This window comes from Mastomys coucha, unplaced genomic scaffold, assembly GCF_008632895.1.
Source record: "Mastomys coucha isolate ucsf_1 unplaced genomic scaffold, UCSF_Mcou_1 pScaffold22, whole genome shotgun sequence".
In the NCBI taxonomy this organism is placed as follows: domain Eukaryota; kingdom Metazoa; phylum Chordata; class Mammalia; order Rodentia; family Muridae; genus Mastomys; species Mastomys coucha.
Genome location: NW_022196905.1, coordinates 80,881,776 through 80,902,552, shown reverse-complemented (window position 1 = coordinate 80,902,552; position 20,777 = coordinate 80,881,776). Strand labels below are relative to the sequence as shown.

General features: G+C 43.2%; 1 protein-coding gene across 7 annotated transcripts in view; it reads right to left on the bottom strand.

Moving 5' to 3' along the window:
• The window catches only part of Mob1b (MOB kinase activator 1B), a 41,324-nt gene extending 31,514 nt beyond the window's left edge, over positions 1-9,810 (bottom strand). For 4 of the 7 annotated variants that reach the window (XR_004110907.1, XR_004110904.1, XR_004110905.1 and 1 more), the window contains exon 1: positions 9,496-9,809. Coding sequence is in view for 4 of the 7 variants with exons in the window: in XM_031342965.1 (XP_031198825.1) it covers positions 9,496-9,509 (14 nt within the window). In the remaining 3 variants the exon portion in view is untranslated. Of the gene's footprint in view, positions 1-9,495 lie in introns of all 7 variants that reach the window. The other 3 variants (XM_031342968.1, XM_031342967.1, XM_031342966.1) reach the window with 1 other exon arrangement.
• Positions 9,811-20,777: the final 10,967 nt, after the last annotated feature.

Here is a 20,777-nt window from a genome sequence, read left to right as displayed (position 1 = left end):
AGCTTATGTCCAATGAGCTGAGGCAAGAAACAGGAGGTAGGAGATCCAAGAGGGAAAGGGGGAGGAGAGGATTCTGGGAAAGAGTCAAACAAGAGGGAGATTCACCCTGAACTCTGGAGGAGACAGTCACATAAACCTGAAGAGAGGTAACTAACCATGTAGAAAACACAGAATAGTTTAAACAGGTATATAACTTATGAGCTAGTCGGGGAACAAGCCAAAGCTTATGACCTAAGCATATATGCACAAATGAATGTATGTGTGTGTGTATGTATGTATGTATGTACGCACATGATTTGCTGATCCCTCTCCATGGGAACAACTCTGAGACTGGCTGAGATATTAAAATGTCTACAGTTAGAACTTTAGCTATGCATAGCCAATAAATCTTGTTGGCTACAGAATCCTCAAGACTCATCCTTTCAAATGGCAATGATAGAAATTTAGTTTGGTTATATAATCCAAACTAACTTATAAAAAAAGACAAATGCCTTACTTTCTCAAAAAAGCGCTGAAAATCTTTAGCTAAATTGTGCACACTGCACATTCCTTACATATGTCAATACAGAAATGTGTATTACATGTGTAATAAGTTTATATGTTCGTAGAAAAAAATAACCAAAAAAGCAGCCCTGAAAGATTCACCTTGAGGATGCTAGAAGGATGCTGAGACATTTATCCCAGCATCCTGCTACAACCAATCTCAGACTATCTCATTCGCTGCTTCACCAAACAGCTAGGTAGATCATCCAGCATCACATATTGTTTCAGCAAGAACTTCAAGTCCCTGAACTTTCTCAGCATGCAAAGACTGGGCAACAATGTTACAGCTAACTTTCTTAAGACTGACCTGATATCCTAAATTTGGGGGGAGGGGCTCAAAAAGAAAACGACACCCCCAGGAAACAGAAAGAAATTCCAAGAAAGTGACAACCCCATTTCCAAGTGGTGGAGGTGGATGATTTTGGATCATTCAATGATGGATGTGTCCTTGTTTAAGGGTGTGGTTACAAGTTGTTATGGTCTTGGACATGTAACAATGAGGGAGGTCTCTATCCTTCCTTCCCTCCTATCTAGTGTTGGGGGGAAGAGGAAAAGAAAGGGGAAACTATAGTAATAGAGGGTAGATTATTAAATCTACTATGAAAACTATAGAGCTACTACTAGCCAAAAATCTTCCACTGGTATAGATCTTTGTATACTGATATGAAATTAAAGTTATACTTGTTTACATTGGTATTGACTTTGTATACTGATATAGATTTAGGATTGTATATTGTTATATCATACTATGTACATATATTTCAACTATTGTTTAAGGTATTGTACCTATGTAATATTAAGTTCTAGTCCTTTTGAAATCTGCTATTACAAACTGGTCAGGATAACAAATGCAAATTAATGGTCAATCAAACTCACTGTCAAGTTAGATACTAGTCTAGTTAATTACAATAAGATGTCTTCAAAGTTGAACAGATAATAGCTAGAAACAAACAATTCAGATATACCACAGACAGAAAGATGGTCTTCAAAAACCTCAGATATCCACAGAAAATGGCATTTAAGGATGTTTTATTAAACAAAAGGCTTTTTTGGCAATGAGATAGATCTGCTCCAGGCAGCACCCCCATTTTTCTTGAAAGATGATGAGCAAAAAAACTCCATATGAAGTTTGCTTCAAATGTGGTAAGTTGGCCACTGAGCAAGAAACTGCCCTTGCTTCAGCAGCTGACAATATGCTGTCCAACTGGATAGACAAACAGAATACAGGGAAATCAACTGTGGAGCTGTGCAAGGACAAGTTAGGCAAGTGCTTCAGAACCCTGCCTCACAGAAAAGGAAGGTCTGTCAGATAGTCTGGGTCAAAAGCTGAAGACGATGCTCCAGCAACTCAGAGAAAAGTTAAGTTATCGTCCAGGCAACCAACTGTCTCTGTCATTCCTATAGTTTTGAAAGCTGCTTACCTGCACTTCCTGCATACTCAGGTGATAATTATTCTTCAGGTCTCTGATGGGGTTGAAAACTAGATGGCTACAGTCTCACAATTAAGCTTAAACTATTTATGATCTGAGAAAATGTTTTAAGGTCTAAGAAAATATTCTTAGGTTTTAAAATACAAGTTTTGATAGAAAATGATTAAGTCTAAAACAATAAACTCACCAAGATAGGATAGATAATAGAGTACTTTCTCCAAAGTTGCCAAATACAAATAGACTAGACATTATGAGTCTAATTCTTACCTGATAATTTTCATAATCATTCTTTTTTTTTTTAAATGAATTTTTTTTTAATTTTAATTTATTTATTTATTATATGAAAGCACACTGACTGTAGCTGTCTTCAGATGCACCAGAAGAGGGCATCAGATCTCATTATGGATGGTTGTGAGTCACCATGTGGTTGCTGGGATTTGAACTCAGGACCTTCGGATGAGCAGTCAGTGCTCTTAACCGCTGAGCCAACTCTCCAGCCCCCCATAATCATTCTTATTGTATATAATTTATTATGTAAAACAAAGAACCTTGGGGCTGGCGAGATGGCTCAGCGGGTAAGAGCACTGACTGCTCTTCCGAAGGTCCTGAGTTCAGATCCCAGCAACCACATGGTGGCTCACAACCACCCACAATGAGATCGGACGCCCTCTTCTGGTGTGTCTCATGACAGCTGCAGAAAATTACGCCAGAGCGAGCGGGCCGGAGCGAGCCTGAGCAGAGGTCCTGAGATTAACAGCAGCCACAAACATGATCGAACACAGTCATCTGTACAGCTACAGTGTACTCATACACATAAAAATGAAATAAAATAATTCTTTAAAAAAAAAAAAAACAAAGAACCTTTTGTTGGACTAAAAAGGGAAAATGTAGAGAGACTCTATTGTTTTCTGTGTGGAAGCATCACCTGTCAAAAAAAAAAAAAAAAAACCTATGGCCAATGCACTGAGGCAGGATTAGAAGGTGGGACATCCAGGAGAGAGAAAAAGGATTCTGGAAGAGTGAGGAGAGAGAAATTCATTCCAAAGTCTGGAGGAGACAGTTGTATTAACCTGAGAGGTAACTAGCTGTGTGGAAGACATAACATAGAAAAAATGGGTTAAATAAGTTACAACCAACCTAGTCGGGGAACAGGCTGAAGCTTATGGCCTAAGCATTTATTTATATATGATTAAGGCTCAGAGTCATTTCTACAAAGAGGCTAGGTGGAAACTTCAAGGTTACACCGCAGCTCTTTTATTATCTTAGACTGAGTAAATCGGGAACAATTGTGTAGTAACCAAAACAGCAGCAGCAGACTGTGTGACTCCACACATGGCTGAAGGGCAAAGGAACTAGCAAGGCTGCTCAGGCTTCTCACAACAGCACTACGAATCCATCTCCCACAGGTCCTACCTTCTAATATGCACACAGCTATACATTGGTGATTGTACTTTAATTCTCAACAAAACATCCATATCTTAATACAAACTAAGTTTCCTTACAATAAATCTTATATAAATTTGCAGATGATGAGAAAATTAGAAGTCTTTGCAATCATTATAAAATAATTTAGATAAAAAGCTAGGACACTAAAGGGAGTCAGTAAAAATTGGAATGAGGATGGAACCCATTACATAGAATCATACTTACATAAAATGCTAATTACAAGGAGAAACAAAAAGGTAAAATAACAGCGAGACCCTGGTAGACAACTTAAACACCAAAATTAAAACCACCAGGTGGTGGCACACACTTTTAATCCCAGTATTTGGGAGGCAGAGACAGGCAGATCTCTAAGTATGAGGCTAACCTGGTCTACAGAGCAAGTTCCAGGACACCAAGGGCTACACAGAGTAACCCTGGGGGTGGGGGTGGGGTGGGAAGATACCACACACCAGTAATAGACAAATACAGATTTCAACAAATATGATCAGATGCCATGAAAAACAAAAACCAAGCACCACTTCAGTGACACTTCTGCACCATACACATAACCTATGTGCACAAGAAAACATCAGAGAAACAAAGTGAGGGACATTCTACAAAAATGGCCTCAGTACTCCAGGATAAAGGTCATGAAAGAAGACTGAAGAAATAGTTTAGTTAAAAAACTGTGGGACTGGCAACTAAGCTTCTTGATCAGTCACTGGGTTTCATATCCAACACTACAGGGGACTCTGTCTTATCTATGTGTGTAAGCATATTTGTGTGTGTCTGTCTGACCGTCCATCCATGTATGTGTCTGTCTGTCTTTCTCTGTCTATCTGTGGGTGTGGGTGTGGGTGTGTGGGTGGGTGTGTATGTATATGTGTTACTCTGAGATGTTAAAGTTACTAATAGGATCTCTAGGTAAGGAACATCTGTAATATCTATGAATAGTCTTTTTAAAGATAGAAAGTTTTTAAACTTAAAAAAATGTTTTTGGTTTTGGTTTTTAAAATCAAGGTTTCTCTGTGTACGCCTGGCCATCCTAGAACTCACTCTGTAAACCAGGCTAGCCTCAAACTCAGTGATTCACCCACCTGCCTTGCCTCCCCAGTGCTGAGATTAAAGGCTTGTACCACCACGCCTGGCTAAAATAAAATGTTAAACAATTCAGCAAAAGAAAAGATTTTATAGCTATAATTTGTAATTATTTTAAGGTTTAATTATTGTTATAATAATTACTAGAGCTCTAATTAATTTTTCTATGATTATTTTATATCTATCAAATTGGAGATATTATAAAAAGTCTTAACATTCATTAGTGCTATACTTTGAACATGGGCAGTATTCCCTGAAAAGTTAATCTGCTAGAGGGGCTGTTTTGGGGATGATATTCTTACGTGGTGGTGGAACCCTTAGCAGACACAGCCTCATAAGGGTCCCTGTCAAACTCTGGTCATCAGGCTTGCATGCACACCCTTTGACCAGCTAAGCAATTTCATTGGCCCAAAAGTCTATATATGCACCATCACAAAGAAACTAACACGTCTACTTATGGAAAGGACCCATTTGTTTATTGGTGATAAATTATCAATTTGCATAATGTGACAGAAAATACTTGCAAAGTTATACCCAAAAATACAAACTATAGGCAGGGCGGTGGTGGCGCATGCCTTTAATCCCAGCACTTGGGAGGCAGAGGCAGGAGGATTTCTGAGTTTGAGGCCAGCCTGGTCTACAGAGTGAGTTCCAGGACAGCCTGGGCTACACAGAGAAACCCTGTCTCGAAAAACCAAAAAAAAAAAAAAAGAAAGACGAAGGTATCCAGCATAGTAACTAATACAAAGCTCCTTCCTTTCTCCCTCCCATTCCCAAACCACTTTTGTTTCTCCTGTATAGAAATAGATGATTCACACTAATTCACATCCCTAAACCATCTTTTGATACATAGTTAACTACACTGTTTTTACTCTATCAAAAAGCCTTATATTAGGAAAGAATACTTTCATTTTTTCATTATTTCCCCAAAGAGTTTTAAAATGCTAGAAACAAAGAGAACACAACATACTTTTTGGTGACTAATTACCAGGAATTATTCTTATTTCTCTGCATTTTACATATATAAATTATAAAAAATAAAAAACTACCACCAACAACACCACCAAAAACCTAAGAGAGAACTGTTTTCCAAAGACTGGCCCAGCAATCCTCAGTAATTATGATTTTTGCCCCTCCAGAAGAACAGTGAACTTTGAAGAGCCCATTTGCTGGGAAGTAAAATGTACGATTTCCCCCTTTCTTTCTTAGAAAACTCCTACCTTTCACTAAATATTGCCCAATTTTTTCTCATAAACCTCCTTGAAACATATCTAGACAAACTGCTTCCTTGGCTCCAGGACCTCCTGAGTGCACTATGGCCCTTAGAGATGACTGATACAGAGTCTACTGTCTCTGGAGTACCCATATTCTCCACATAGGTATGTAAGGAATGGTCTACGAAGTTAATTTAGGTTTTTATCCAGTTTCTATATTCAGCATCTGGGAGTTCAATTTAATCTGCAGACATGCAGGGGTAGAACACAACCACAGTTTAGCCCGGCCTTTCACATAATGCAAGGAAAATTTACCCGGAGCATTGAGTTATACAAAAGCACCACTCTGGAAACGGCCCTTACCTTCCTCCAGTCCCTAGCCAAAAGTTCTTTCCCCTGCCTTAATTTGTTCCACAGCACATCTGTTCTTCTCCCATACTAATTACTAACATTTAACCCTGTGGTCACTGAGTGAGACATAAACTCCACTAGGCAGGAAGCTGGTCTATCTTATCATAAATGATACTCGGTGTGTGTGCTAGTGCTGGAGCACAGTAAGGTTGTGGGGTTTGTAATCACTAAAGCTTTCCTTCTCAGACGTGACTCATCCTGTTCTAACCCTATCTCTCACTAGCCTATTTCCTCTGCTTTATCTACTTATAGTAACCTTCCCAAAAAGGTTCCAAGAACCAAGGATATCTGTACTTAACTCTACATTTCTCACTTTCTCTGCTTCCCCTGTATAATAAACTATCACATAAAAATTGCCAGATTAGGGCTGGTGAAATGGCTCAGTGGTTTAGAGCACTGGCTGCTCTTCCAGAGGTCCTGAGTTCAACCCAGCAACATGACAGTTCACAACCATCTGTAATGAGATCTGGTGCCCTATTCTGGTGTGTGTCTGAAGACAGCTACAGTGTACTCATAAATTTAATAAATAAATCTTTAAAAAAAATTGCCAGATTAAATTTTTGTTTCTTTTTTAGACAGAGTCTATTAGCCATGGATGACCTGGAACTCTCTCCATAGACCAAGCTGACGTTGAACTCACAGAGATCCACCTGAATCTGCCTCTTAAAATGCTGGGATTAAAGTTGTGTGCCACCATGCCTGGCTCCCTCCACATTAACATTTTTGTATTGTTAGACTGATAGGCAAAACCTGCTGAGAGTATGTTAAGGGCAATACCTATCTGAGAAAGCTTTCTATTTGTGATCTTGCTAGAAAAATTGTTCCCCAAATAGTACAAACTCTCTAGATGATCACATTAGTTATAGCAATATTATCTTATGTAACTAAGATTCATCAGTTAAAAAATGAACCAATCGCCGGGCGGTGGCTGCGCACGCCTTTAGTCCCAGCACTTAGGAGGCAGAGGTAGGCGGATTTCTGAGTTCGAGGCCAGCCTGGTCTACAGAGTGAGTTCCAGGACAGCCAGGACTACACAGAGAAACCCTGTCTCGAAAAAACAAAATAAAAAAGTAAAAAAATGTAAAAAAATGAACTAACTACCACATGCCTCACATAATACTAAGCCACATGAAAACAGGACTCTATTATATTTGCATTAAGGAAGCAGCACTAGCCCCTTTCCAATCACCAAGTCTCAGCCAAATATGGCCCTCCTACACTTCAACCATGTCAGCTTGAGTTCCAAAGACACAAGCCTGTTAGCAGCAACCATCCCATTGCTATTTTACAGCTTTAGACTCTTGAGAACAGAACATAAGCAATGCCAAATTACACTCAGCATGGGAGTTGCTTGGGTATGCTGATTAAATATAAACTATGAGACAGACAACTTACTGCATAAGCCACCACCCGGTGGCTTCTCTCCTCTGCTACTGACAAACTCAGGATCAGCCTGAGAATAAATTTACTATTGAGTTCAAACGTGTTAGGCAGGTTGACACAAGCCAGACCCTGTGCCTCGGAGAAAATGTGTCCAGGGTGAGCCTTTCACCATGTTCAGCTTTGCCCCAATACCCTAAACAGAAATGGTACCCTAGATATCAGCATGTGAAAACAGGGGTACTCCCAATGTAATGACTGAAACTATGGGGGTAGGGAAAAAGTCTGAACAGAAAGGAATGGCTAAATTCTGTTTGCTCCACAACAATAAAGGAACATTTATGACATAGATTACAACCCTGAAGGGTTTGTTTTGATTCTGGTTTTAAATTAGCTTTCTAAGTACCTGGGTGTGACACTGAGAAAGCTTTCAAAAGAGTTATTCTTCAGTGTAACCTCAAAAACCTGATGTTCCAAACCCTTCCTGTCTTATATTTGTGCCCCATCCTTACCTTCACCTCACACTGGTCTGAAATCCATGGTGAGTAAAAATAATGCCCAGCATTAAATGTAACACTGAAGTTGGTGTTAATAGACGGCTGGAGAACTACAGCCCAGTGGGCCTAAATTAGCCCTGGACACATTATCCACATCCTATCTTGCACAGCAAGAAGCAGGGTGCTGAAGTCCCCAGGCCCTCAAGCAACCCCGTTTTGAAATTCTCTCTATGGAACTTAGCTCTCAATTTCTCAACCCTAAAATCTAACAAAGGTGTAAAAGGGGTCCAAGGCAGCCAGATAAGAACAATCCATCTTCCAGGCTTGGGACTCAGAAGATAGCAATGGGCAGTTGGCACTAAGCTGGGAGACCTGGCAAGTGTTGGATGACACTCAGGAGAGTGGGAGGAAATACACACATGGACACACGAGTGGGAGGTGACTTGCAAACACACATATCTATATCAAGAGAAAGAGACAAAAGGACAGACGAAGATGGAGAGAGACAGACAGACAGACAGACAGAGACAGACAGACAGACACAACAAACAGGCAAAGGAGCAAAGACTGAGCAGGGTAGAGAAACGTGGATACGGACACTGGGGTCCAATGGCACAGGTAGCACACTGAGGCCTGAGAAGCATGGCCCGGACAGCACCAAGAGGGCGGGGAGGCAGGGCCCTGACAACACCGGGGGACAGGGAAACAGCCACCACCCCCACCACCACCCCAACAACACCAGGACAGGGAGGCAGGGTCCAGGTAGCACCAGGAAGACAGGGAGGCAGGGCTAGGCAACACCAGGAGGACAGGGAGGTAGGGCTCCCCGACGGCACTAGGAGGACAGGGAGGCAGGGCCCGAGCAACACCAGGAGGGCAGGGAGGCAGGGCCCGGGCAACACCAGGAGGACAGGGAGGCAGGGCTCCCCGACAGCACCAGGAGGACAGGGAGATGGGGCAGACAACACCAGGAGGACGGAGAGGCAGGGCCCTGAGAGCACCAGGAGGATGGAGAGGCAGGGCCGGGCAACACCAGGAGGACAGGGAGGCAGGGCCGGACAACACCAGGAGGACGGTGAGGCAGGGCCGGGCAACACCAGGAGGACGGTGAGGCAGGGCCGGGCAACACCAGGAGGACAGGGAGGCAGGGCTCTCCGACAGCACCAGGAGGACAGGGAGATAGGGGCAGACAACACCAGGAGGACGGAGAGGCAGGGCCCTGAGAGCACCAGGAGGATGGAGAGGCAGGGCCGGGCAACACCAGGAGGACAGGGAGGCAGGGCCGGACAGCACCAGGAGGACGGTGAGGCAGGGCCCAGGCAGCTCCAGGAGGACGGTGAAGCAGGGCCGGGCAACACTAGAAGGACCGGGGAGGCAGAGCCGGGCAACACCAGGAGGACGGGGAGGCAGGGCCCGGTCGGCACACGGAGGTAGGGGCCTCGGAAGCCCGGGGCCCTCGGGGCGGCGGAACAAAGCCGGCGCCACGGGGCTACTTACAACAAGAAGCTCATGTCGGCCGCGGCGTGGGCTGCGGGCTCCGCAGAGCGAAGCCTGGGGCGGCGGGCTCGAACCGGAGAAACCGCGAGGGCGGGAGGAGTGCGTGCGCCGGCGGCGGGGCGGCCCCGACTTCTTCGGCTTCGCTACGTCCAGCAGCCGGCGGAGGGGCGGAAGGGGGAGACCCGGACTCGGCAGCCTCGGCGGAGTGGAAGCCGACTCGGCAGCCTCGGCGGAGTGGAAGCCGAGCGGCCGAGGAAGCGCCGCCCGCCGCGTCCTCCTCGCAACCCCGCGCCTCGCCCCGCGGCGAAGTCTCGCGAGAGCGAGCTCCGACGCCCCGCCCACCCCGGGATTACCCTCGGGTCACCTCGGCCGCCCGCGCTGACCCTCGGCAGTGTGCCCGAGCACGTGGCCTTGGGTCGTGGCCTGGCGTCCTGTGCTGCTCCGCGGTGTTCCGAGCCTAACCGGGGAGTGGACTTCTGTTCCAGGACGCCTGGGTCTTGTAGAGAGGGAGGGAGTCGCCTTCAAAGAGGACAGCGGAAGGCCTAGGACTCGCTTTCTATGCTCTGATTTAGGCAAGCACCCCGCGAACTGAGAGCTGCATCCCCAGTCCCTCTACGTCCGCACTTATAAAAAAACGAGACAGCCTGGCAGTGGTCTCACGCCTTTAATCCCAGCACTTGGGAGGCAGAGGCAGGCGGATTTCTGAGTTCGAGGCCAGCCTGGTCTACAGAGTGAGCTCCAGGACAGCCAGGGCTATACAGAGAAACCCTGTCTCGAAAAAAAAAAAAAAAGAAAAAAAAAAAACAACCCTGAGTTTAGAGGAGGTGAGATCTTTATTTGAACCAGCAAGCTGTCAGCTCCAGCAGCTAGGGAAACTGGGGGAGCAGAGGAGAGCTGAGGTGCAGAGTGCCAGGGAAGCTGACTATCCTTGGCCATGAGGATTAACCAGTTGTGGAGTCCCTTCTAAGATCTGATGCGCAAAACGCTAGGAATTATTCAGCCTGGCACACGGAGGGACTTTAACTCTCAGGTGCGTAAGAGGCTGAGGGCAAAGCTTGATATTTTTAAGAATGTTTGGCGGCTCCTGAGATAATTCAACCAGTAAAGGAACTTGCCACCAAGTCCGGGAGCCTGGAACTCACATAGTAAAGAGAACGAGTTCCCATAGGTTGTTCTCTAGTTTCCACATACATAAATAAACAAATAAATAAATAAATAAACAGTACGTGGTGGTGCAGAGATTGAAGCAGAAGGATCACAAGTTTGAAGTAAGCCAAGACAGCACAGGAAGATGGGGGGGGGGGGGGGGCGCGAGGCTGTTGACTTTCTGAATTATCACCTTAGGAGGGACAATAAGGTTCAAGGTTTTGGGTTTTGGTTTTTGGGTTTTTTGTTTTGTTTGGTTTGGTTTTTGGTTTTTGGCTTTTGGTTTTTTTTTTTTTTTTTTGGTTTTTCAAGACAAGGTTTCTCTGTAGCCCTGGCTGTCTTGGAACTCACTCTGTAGACCAGGCTGGCCTCAAACTCAGAAATCCGCCTGCCTCTGCCTCCCAAATGCTGGGATTAAAGACGTGTGCCACCACTGCCCGGCTTTTTTTTTTTTTAAAAACATGAGAAACAGTGGTATTCTTTACTCGAACCTGATGCTGAATCTAGGAATTTAAATGGAACAATGTGCAGATATTAACCCAAGTTGAACTCATCATTCCAAAAGACAGAAGAATCTTGAAGGTGATGCAAATATTAAATTTGTCCAGTTTCATTTATACATCAGTAGTCAGCCACGTTGGCTAAATGGTTTTAAAAACCTAAATGCAAGAAACCTGAACCTTGCGGGGGGTGGGGGTGGGGGGGGGTGTGGCGCTCGCCTTTAATCCCAGCACTTGGGAGGCAGAGGCAGGCGGATTTCTAAGTTAGAGGCCAGCCTGGTCTTCAAAGTGAGTTCCAGGACAGCCAAGGCTATACAGAGAAGCCTTGTCTCAAAAAGAAAAAAGAAAAAAAGAAACTCTTTAGTTCTAAAGTTCTGTCCTGCCAGAGGCATCCTTCTAAAACCTGGCACACATTCTTAACCTGCTTCCTGATTTTACTTAGGTGGCCCTGCCTTTGGTTTAGTATAAAGTCTATTCTAGTTATGCTGAATCAGGAAAAAGACTGACAGAGGGAAGGAAGCCTCTGCAAGTCTAACTGATGAGTACTGGCCTATCACATCGCTGCAAGTCTAACTGATGAGTACTGGCCTATCACATCGCTGCAAGTCTAACTGATGAGTACTGGCCTATCACATCGCTGCAAGTCTAACTGATGAGTACTGGTCTATCACATCGCTGCAAGTCTAACTGATGAGTACTGGTCTGTCACATTGCTGGAAATGCCTCATTGCCATCCTTAATGAGAGGAATGGCATGTTAATAATACAGAATATAATTCTGCAAAAGATTAGACTTTAAATTAAGCAATGACTGTCTTCAGTACACTAGAAAGAATTTTGGAATCAGAATTGCATTCAAATAGATGTTTTTAATAATGATAATTTCTCTTTTAACAGTACATAGTTTATTCCACTTACTAAAATTTCTGTTCTAGAGTGTGAATATACCAAAGTTTTTAATGTGTATGTGGGCTATTTTATTGTATGTATGGGTGCTCCTATGTGTAGAGTCACAAGGCTGATTTTAGGAGTCTTCCTCAGTTGCTCTCCACCTTTCTTTGGTGAGGCAGAGACTCTTAACTGAACCCAGAGCTCACTAACTAATCTAGCCAGCTTCTTATGGGGATCCTAACTAGGTCTTCTGAGCCATAGGAATGATAGGTGGGTGGCCATGCAGGAGAAGCAGTGTCCTTAACTGCTGGACCATCTCTCTAATCCCCAAAGTTTAGGTTTTTTAGGAAGTTATTCTGTAAGGTTATGAAGCCTGGGCAGAGTGGGCAGGAGAAAATGGCATCAGAAGAGGGTAGACATTTAGGCAGAAATGGAAGACAGGGCTTCCAGTCCTCAACACATAATGCAAGAGCTCTAAGATGTAAACAAACATGATGTACATATTAATACAAAGTTAGAGTAATTTTTAAATAGTAAACATATGCAAAAGGCCATAGGTTAATATAATAAGTCACCACACAGCTCACAATCAGCTTTTGACTCAGATAAGCATTTTATATGGAAATCGCTGTCCCTCGTAGAGAATGAACTGTAGGTAGCCAGCATTTCTGAAGCTGTAGACTTCTGAAATTATCCAGTTGGTTCTCAGAAACTAAGAGTTTATAAGACTGTATTTTGTTCATAGAAATAAGAAAAGAAAGATGATGTAAAAACAACTTCTTTTTGTTTGTTTGGTTTGGGTTCCCCCCCCCCAGACAGGCTTTCTCAGTGTAGTAGCCCTGGCTGTCCTAGAACTCACTCTGTAGACCAGGCTGGCCTCGAACTCAGAAATCCGCCTGCCTCTGCCTCCCAAGTGCTGGGATTAAAGGTGTGCACCATCACTGCCCACCTAAACCAACTGTTCTTGAAATTGGCGGTAGGAGTTAGTGGAAGAAAGGAGTTGAAGGTGGCTGGGGTTTTTCACTTGGGCAATTAGTGGATAGTGCTGCCATTTGTGATAGAGAAGATGTGAGTCAACTTAGGAAATACAACCAAAGACTCCATTTTGGACAAGTCCACTTTGAGGTGTCTGTCAGGCCTGAGGTCAAGTTTTGACCTCCCTGTGATGTCTAGGAGAAATCTGAACCCAAAACATGAATGTAGGAGTCTCCAGCAATCGAATGGCCTTTAAAGGCTCAGAAGAAGCTTTAAATAGGAAATTACTCCAGGTAAAAATAGACCTGTGTTATAATAAACAAGTGTTAAACATCTGTGTTTCTTCTTTCTTTAGTTCTCTTCCCAAAATAGAGTCTCATCAAGCCTCTAGATCTAATTTACCAGCTCATAAAATATACAGGTGAGAAAAGGATATTAGGGTTTTTTTTTAATTAAAATTATACAACATGCAATCAGCAAAATTCAGAATGCGGGGAAACCATGCCAGACCCTATTCCTTCAACAAAAGAAAAGAACGGCACTGAAGGAGAAACCAGTGGTCAGCTTTCTGTTGCTATGACAAGATACTTGATAATCAGCCCGGTGAGGCTGAATTATGTTATACCCATAGCCCTTGCCCAGAAAGGCTTCTTTCTGTAGTAGGAAGCAGTTAACGACTCATAACTAGTTAAAGTACTCAAAAACAGTGACTGGTGAGTGTTCAGGCCATGTGAGACATCTATAACAACCCACCACCACACGTGTGTAAAGATTAATTCTGTTTTTTTCTTCCCTGCCTCTGCTCCCAGCATGACCACTCTGAGATTAATTATTATTGTGTTGGCCACAAGCTCATTCCTGACTAACTCATAACTTATTTAACATATTCAAACTATTCTATGTCCACTATTTGGTGAGTTACCTCTCCTTCAGTCCCAGCCCACTCACTCCTTCCTTCTGGTCTCCATAGCATTTCCCTCAGCATCTCAGTCAAATCTCCCTCTATTCTATGCTGAGTTCTGCTACTTGTTGGTTTATGTTCATCTCCTCAATACACTCTCGAATCTCCCTTTTATACTTTCACTAGTTCCCAGAATCCTCTCTCTTCCTGCCAGTGTCTCACCTATTTCCTGCCTCAGCCATGAGATTTTTATTGACAGGTGATGCTTAAGAGATTCTCTCTACACACATGGCTCAGGAAACAGGGAAGGGAGAGGACGTAAGAGCTGGAGGTCAGGAAGGAGCATTGTGAAACAGTTTTCCAGACATACTACAGCCTCTGCACTTGCAAACACTGCAGCCATGATTGCCCGAAGGAGATCAAACCTAGTCAATCAACATTCCATACGGCAGCACTAATTGTACTCAGTGGGTTCAAAATGAGGAAGACAGGAAAGTGGGAAGGAGATGTGGGGAAAGGGATGGTCCAGAGGAATTAGGAGGGAATTGGGGTTAGACATGATCATGATACATTTATACAGATTTGAATTGTCAATGAGTAATAAAAGACATTTTCATAAACTTGCTAGAAGTACTAATGCTTTTTGAACCAAGAATCATTAATCACCCTCCACTAGCCAGCTTTCTTTCTGCATCTGTTTAAAGATAGTCTTTCAACCTTAAAACTAAAAGCAGACACTACTAATTTCAGAGGGGAAAATACTTCCTTCAGCCCAAATTCTTAAAAATCCTTAAGAAGCTATTCTCTTTTGATTCAGAAATGTGATCTGCTTCTGTAAGAATGGACATCTAAACTGCAAATCTAGCAAAAGATACCTGGTGACAAAGCCTTAGCAACCTAATAAGATGCATTGTGTCCTATAGGAATGTTTTGATTGTATACTATTTAGATAGATGTGGTAATTATTACATCTTATAAGTTCATTACATAAGATTGGTTTCCAAACTGCCACTTATCACATATTTCTATGAGCCAATCACTTTAGCTTTTCACACATTCTGTTTCTTTTTAAAAAAAAAAAATTGGTTTACAATGTTTCAAGAGACTGATACTGTGCGCTGTTTTCCCCTTTTATAAGGAAGGGGAGAGTATAACGTTCTCAACTAGATCACACCTAGTAAGTACAGTGTGAGCTTCAGAAACTCCATTTCTCCGGCTCCCAGATAGACTTAGTGAAAATGAGTATATTCTAAGTAGATTTGACAAGTTACACAATTCTTTTTCTTATAGCCAGCAATCCAGCCTGACTTTGCTTCATCACCGATGAACTGCAGATACAAATGCTTATGGAGACAGAGTAGTTTGACCTAGAAAAGAATGAAGGGTTCAGGGAGATGCTCAAGAATGACTACTGTGCAAACATGGAGACCTGAGTTGGGTGCCCAGCACCCACATGTAAAGCCAAGCGTAGTTGAGCATCATAGCACATGTCTCTTATACCGGAACTCGGGAGAAAAAGGCAGACTTCACAGAAAAAAGATTTCTGTGAGTCTCAAGCCAACTCTCGCTACATAATGAGTCCCTGTCTCAAAACAACAAGCAAACAAATAAAAAACAAACAGAGACACACTGGCCATGGTCAGTGTTCACAACTTTGGGGCAGAGGAGGAGCAGGAAGATTCCAGAGGTTTGCTGGCTCTCTAGCCAATCAGCTAAAATGGCCAGCTCCCAAATCAACGGGAGACCCATCACAAAAAGTGAGGGGCATGGGCTAGGAAAACACGCAGTGTTGACATAGATCCTCCATATGTGCACACATAGGCAAGTACAGCTACACACATACACATTCAACACACACAATGAGGCACAAAAGGTTGGTGTCTGTCTCTTGATGTATTTATTTTTTAAAAAGAGAAGCAGAATAAAAGCTTCTTTTAAATAAGTCTGCTGAAGATGGAAGAAAAAAAATCTCTTGGTCACAAACCTAATAAAATACTTCTATTTGAAGTTGTTCTTTCTTTGCAGATGGTGTCTGTGCTCAGAATGGCTAGATTTTAGGGAATAAGACAAGTATGTTTGTTTAACAAACATTTATTGAGTGTCTATGGAAAAGAAAGGGTGTGTATGAAGACATATACCCTGTCTCATGAATTCTATAGCTAAAAATAGGTAAATAAGCATAATTAAAAATTGTGAGAGAAATGTAACTTTTATTTGCCTGATGTAATTGTCATCTCAGAGACTTACCACCTCCATCTGTTAACCTAGTCCTGGACCACAATCTTATCTAGGTCTAGAATGTTTTCAGCCTCTGAGACATGCTGCTTAATAAGCTCATCCTTTGCAGTTCTTTCTGAACTCTGGCTGACTGGATCAACTCAGCTGTTCCAAATCAAACACCTCTCCAAACTGACTGATTGAGCCTCTTCAATCTGGCTTCTCTTTCTCTCCCTCTCCTGAATTGCTCTGCTTGGCCTTGCACTCTGGCAATCTGTTTTAATCTTCTGGCTCCTTCTAACTCTCTGGCTCATTCTGTTCACCTGTATCTACCTTGATCTCTCTAACCTGTCTCTGTACAAGTCTCCTGGTAAAAACTGCCTTCTGCCTCTCTGCACTGCCCCTTATGTAGCTTCCCTGTCCTCCCTTTTCTCATGAGAGCTGGGCGTATCCTGTGCTGTCAGGTCTTTCTCTGATTTGTCACTTTGCCTGCCACTCAATTAGACATCACTTTTAAACATGGGTGCTTCCTTCTACAAACTAACTTTACCTTTATTATATGGGATTAAAGGTGTGTACTAAGGGTGTGTCTGTATTCCAGGCAGAGGGATTAAAGAATGTGGTAAGGGCTGAGCCACATCACAACTAGAAACAGCTTTTTTCAGTAAATAACACAATCTTGGGGTTCAGAGTGTGATCAAAAGTCCTACAACAGAGGAAGGTTTGTGTTTATGTGTGCTTGTGTACTAAAGGGATATCTCTTGCCAGGTGTGGTGGAGCACACCTTTAATCCTAGCACTCAGGAGGCAGAAGTAGGTGGAGCACCAGGTCAGCCAAGGCGACATAGTGAGATCTCTTCTCAAATAAACAAAGGATGTCTCTTGTTTTGGTGATTAGAGTATTAGATCATGTGTATTCAGAAATAAATAGTGTGGAGGATGGAGCTGGAGATATAACCCTGTGGTAGAGGGTTTGCCTGGCATGGTAGGCCCTGGATTTAATCTATAATATTCTCTAAGACTGGATACTGTGAATTTACTTCTCATATTTAAATAACTACTGCCTTAATTGGTGGGCATGGTGGCACAAGCCTTCAGTCCCAGCACTTTCAAGGCAGAGGCAGGCAGGCTCTTAGTTCAAAGCCAGCCTGGTCTACATATCAAGTTCCAGGATATCAAAGGCTAAACAGAGAAACCCTGTCTAAAAAAGCCAAAAAGAAAAACAATTATTGCATGCATTTATAAACAGCATAACTTAATAAAAAATAAGTTACAAATAAAATAATGAGGTTCAAATACAAAATAAAAAATTAAAAAGAGTGAAGTTCTTCATATTATGGTGTTTTGAAGCACAACAGGGAAATTGATTCCACAAGAGTCGACCTTCCAGGACTTTTTAGGAAATGCTATTTTTAGCATAAGTTTGAGGCTCTCAGTCCATAGGACATTATAAGAGCTTTCATGTGAGCTGGAATTGTACTCAGTGATAAGTCCAAGCCCTAGATCAATCCCTAACACCTGAAAAAAGTTATCAAGCTCTCAGGATGGACGGCATCACCTGCTGACCTGAGTCTGAACCCCAGAACCCTGGTGAATGAGGGAGAGAACTAACTCCTGAAGGCGTTCTCTGACTTGACACTTACGCTGTGGCCCATTCACTGTAGCACACATACCTCCTCCTAACACACACACACACAGAGGCACGTATGTACGCACTCACGCGCTTTAAAATGTAAGATAAAATAGACCTTGTACTTTTTCAGTACATGTTGAATTTTATTTCTCTGTCAAGAAGTTTAGTGTTGCCCAAATTTGTCTTCCCCACAAAAAAGTAAAAGCAATTACTCCTTCAGTATGCGACATGCAGATGAGAAAAGAGAATCCTTTCAACTTTATCCAAAGTCACCTTTCACAAATGGGCAGAGCATTGCCAAGATCCCAAGTCTAAAATTAACTACCAGCTGTGATGCGGTTTGCTACATATAACACATGGGCTCAGGGGACTCTGTCGTCTTAGCTCACTTGCTACTTCAATCCAGTCTGTTTGCTTGAGGTGCACAAGACATGGTAACTAAGCAGCTTGGATATATATGGACACTAAACAAGTCTCTCTTTGAATCTCAGAAAAGCCTGGAAACTGTGTGGGGGATGGAGGAGTCACAGCCGGGTTTGCCAGAAGGGGGCTTAACTTTTAACCTTGTGGAAGTTTAGCAGAAAGCAGGCAGCTGATAGGCTGTCAGCGATCAAGAGATGCGGATGGCATTTCAAGGAGGCTCTGTTTTTAAGCCCATCATCTCCTCGAGGTCCTGTAGGCTGAAGGACCATATATAGACATAAAGAGCATCCCAAATGGGTGCCACTTAAAAAATACTGTAGGAACCAGCAGCTGCTGCTTTCACAGGCACAAGTTCGTTATCCGCTGAGTAAAACAGAGCTTGTTCTGAGAGCTGCTGCCCTTGGGTGGTGCCCTGGGTTTAGGCTCTTTCCTCCTGCTCAACTCTCTACCTCAGAATCACAGAAAGCAACCCCCAGGCGGATGAAAGGAATCAGCTATGACAATTTAAGACCTTGCATAAACTTAAAGAATGAAATGTGCCACCTTCCAGAGGCAAAGACTGGAGAACTGTGAGCCTAGGCCATATAGTAAGTTCCAGGCCAAAGAAAAGAGAGGGAGGAGGGAATTGGGAGGAAAGGGGAGGGGAGTAGAGGAGGAACGAGTTGGAAGGAATTCATCTTAGTTCATAGCTTTGAATCCTTGCTTGTAAGACTGCTGGAATCCAAGGACCCCAGACAAACCCTCATCTTGACCATTTGTTCTCTCTCAGCAATGGCCATTGCTACACCTGCTTCTTGGCATCTCTGCATGTTTTCTTTAGTTGTCATAGCCATAACCATAGCAACCTGAAAGAGCTATAATCCTCTTAGAGCTGGAGAGATGATATTCATTCCACCTTATACAACACAATTATCCTTGCCCTGACCCGTAAGAATCTGATCACGTAGAGCCAAACCATCTCTTTTGCCTCAGAAGAAATATTGCAATACTTCCCAGCTATTACTGTGCTTGAGAACTCTGTGGTCTCAAAGTGCCCACCAGGAACCCCTCTAATGTGCTCTATAAAACTAAGGATATGTTTGGTAGAGTGCAGCATGGTGCAGTGGGAGAGGGTACCTCAGAGAGCCTATGCTAAGGCATCCCTCCCCACCCCCACCCCCGGAGATCCTGAAATAACCAGCCTTAGGATGGGTGCAGTATAAAATAGAGTTTATTTGTGGGTATGGGAAGAGGAGTTGAGAAGGGAGTAGAGGCAAAGAAAAAGAAAGGACAAAGAAAGAGAAGAGAGAAGGCCTGCTGGGAATATGTGGAGAGAGGGGAGGAGAAGGAAGAGGAGAGAGGGGGAAAGGAGAGAGAGAGAGAGAGAGAGAAAGCAGACAGAGCAAAGAGAGGCCAAATACTCCCTTTTCTAGCAAGCCAGGCATAATAAATGGCTCTTACTAGGTAACTGTTGGGTGGAGCCTATAAGGAATGCCCCGTCCCTCCATACCCTTCCCACCGCCCCCCCATCAAAGTTTCATTTTGAAATCTGATGTTTTCAATTTCCTATAATTTAGATGCTATATTCTATATTTTCCCATCAATCATTTAATTTAAAAACAAACAAACAAACCCTTGCCAGGCGGTGGTGACACACGCCTTTAATCCCAGCACTTGGGAGGCAGAGGCAGGCAGATTTCTGAGGATTTCTGAGTTCGAGGCCAGCCTGATCTACAGAGTTCCAGGACAGCCAAGGCTACACAGAAAAACCTTGTCTCGAAAAAAACAAACCAAAACAAACAAAAAAAACCCCTTAGCTAGGAATGATGGCAGACACTCATGATCCCAGCATTCCAGAGGCTGAAGCAGGAGAATTACAAGCTTAAGGCCTAGATCACACAGCAAAAATCTTAAAAAAACAAAAAAGACCCCGCCCCTCGCCAGCTGCAGCACTTGGGAGATCTGCCCCGCCCCTCGACAGCTCAGAAGAGTAAACTGGTGCACAGTGCTACACTGCAGCTTCCCCAGAGAGATAGTATTTATTGTTTTTGTTTTTGTTTCTTTTATTTTAATTTTTTGTTTTCTTTTGCAGGGGAGGTTCCCAGGGCATAGGGAGGCTAAGGAGGAACAGGGATTGGAGTGCATGATTTGAAATTTACAAAGAATAAAATATTCTTTTGTTTTTTTTTAAGAAGCCTTGTAGAGGGAGATTCTGAGCACTCTGTGACCTTCCTGTGGCCTTGTTAGAAAATGTCCTGCTGGCTCTGTCAGTAACATTTAACAGACACCTACCATGACCCAATAGCCACCTAGCAGTGAGGTCAAGAAAGAGATAGACAACATCACCGTCTCCCGTCTCAAGGAACACGTCTAGCTTCAGAATGTAAAGAGTTCTTCACAACATGACTCCTCCTAACAGGACTTTACATGTAGGACTACAGGCACCCCGCTGGGACAAGGGATTACTTTAATGTGAGAAGGAAGGAGGAAAAAAGCAATCATTTCTCAATTTTTCTCTTTCCTTTTCCTTTGCTCTTTTTAAAATTTTTACTTATTATATGTAACTTATGCACTTGTGTATTGCCCAACATGCTTGCAGGGGTCAGAAGATTGTGTGGG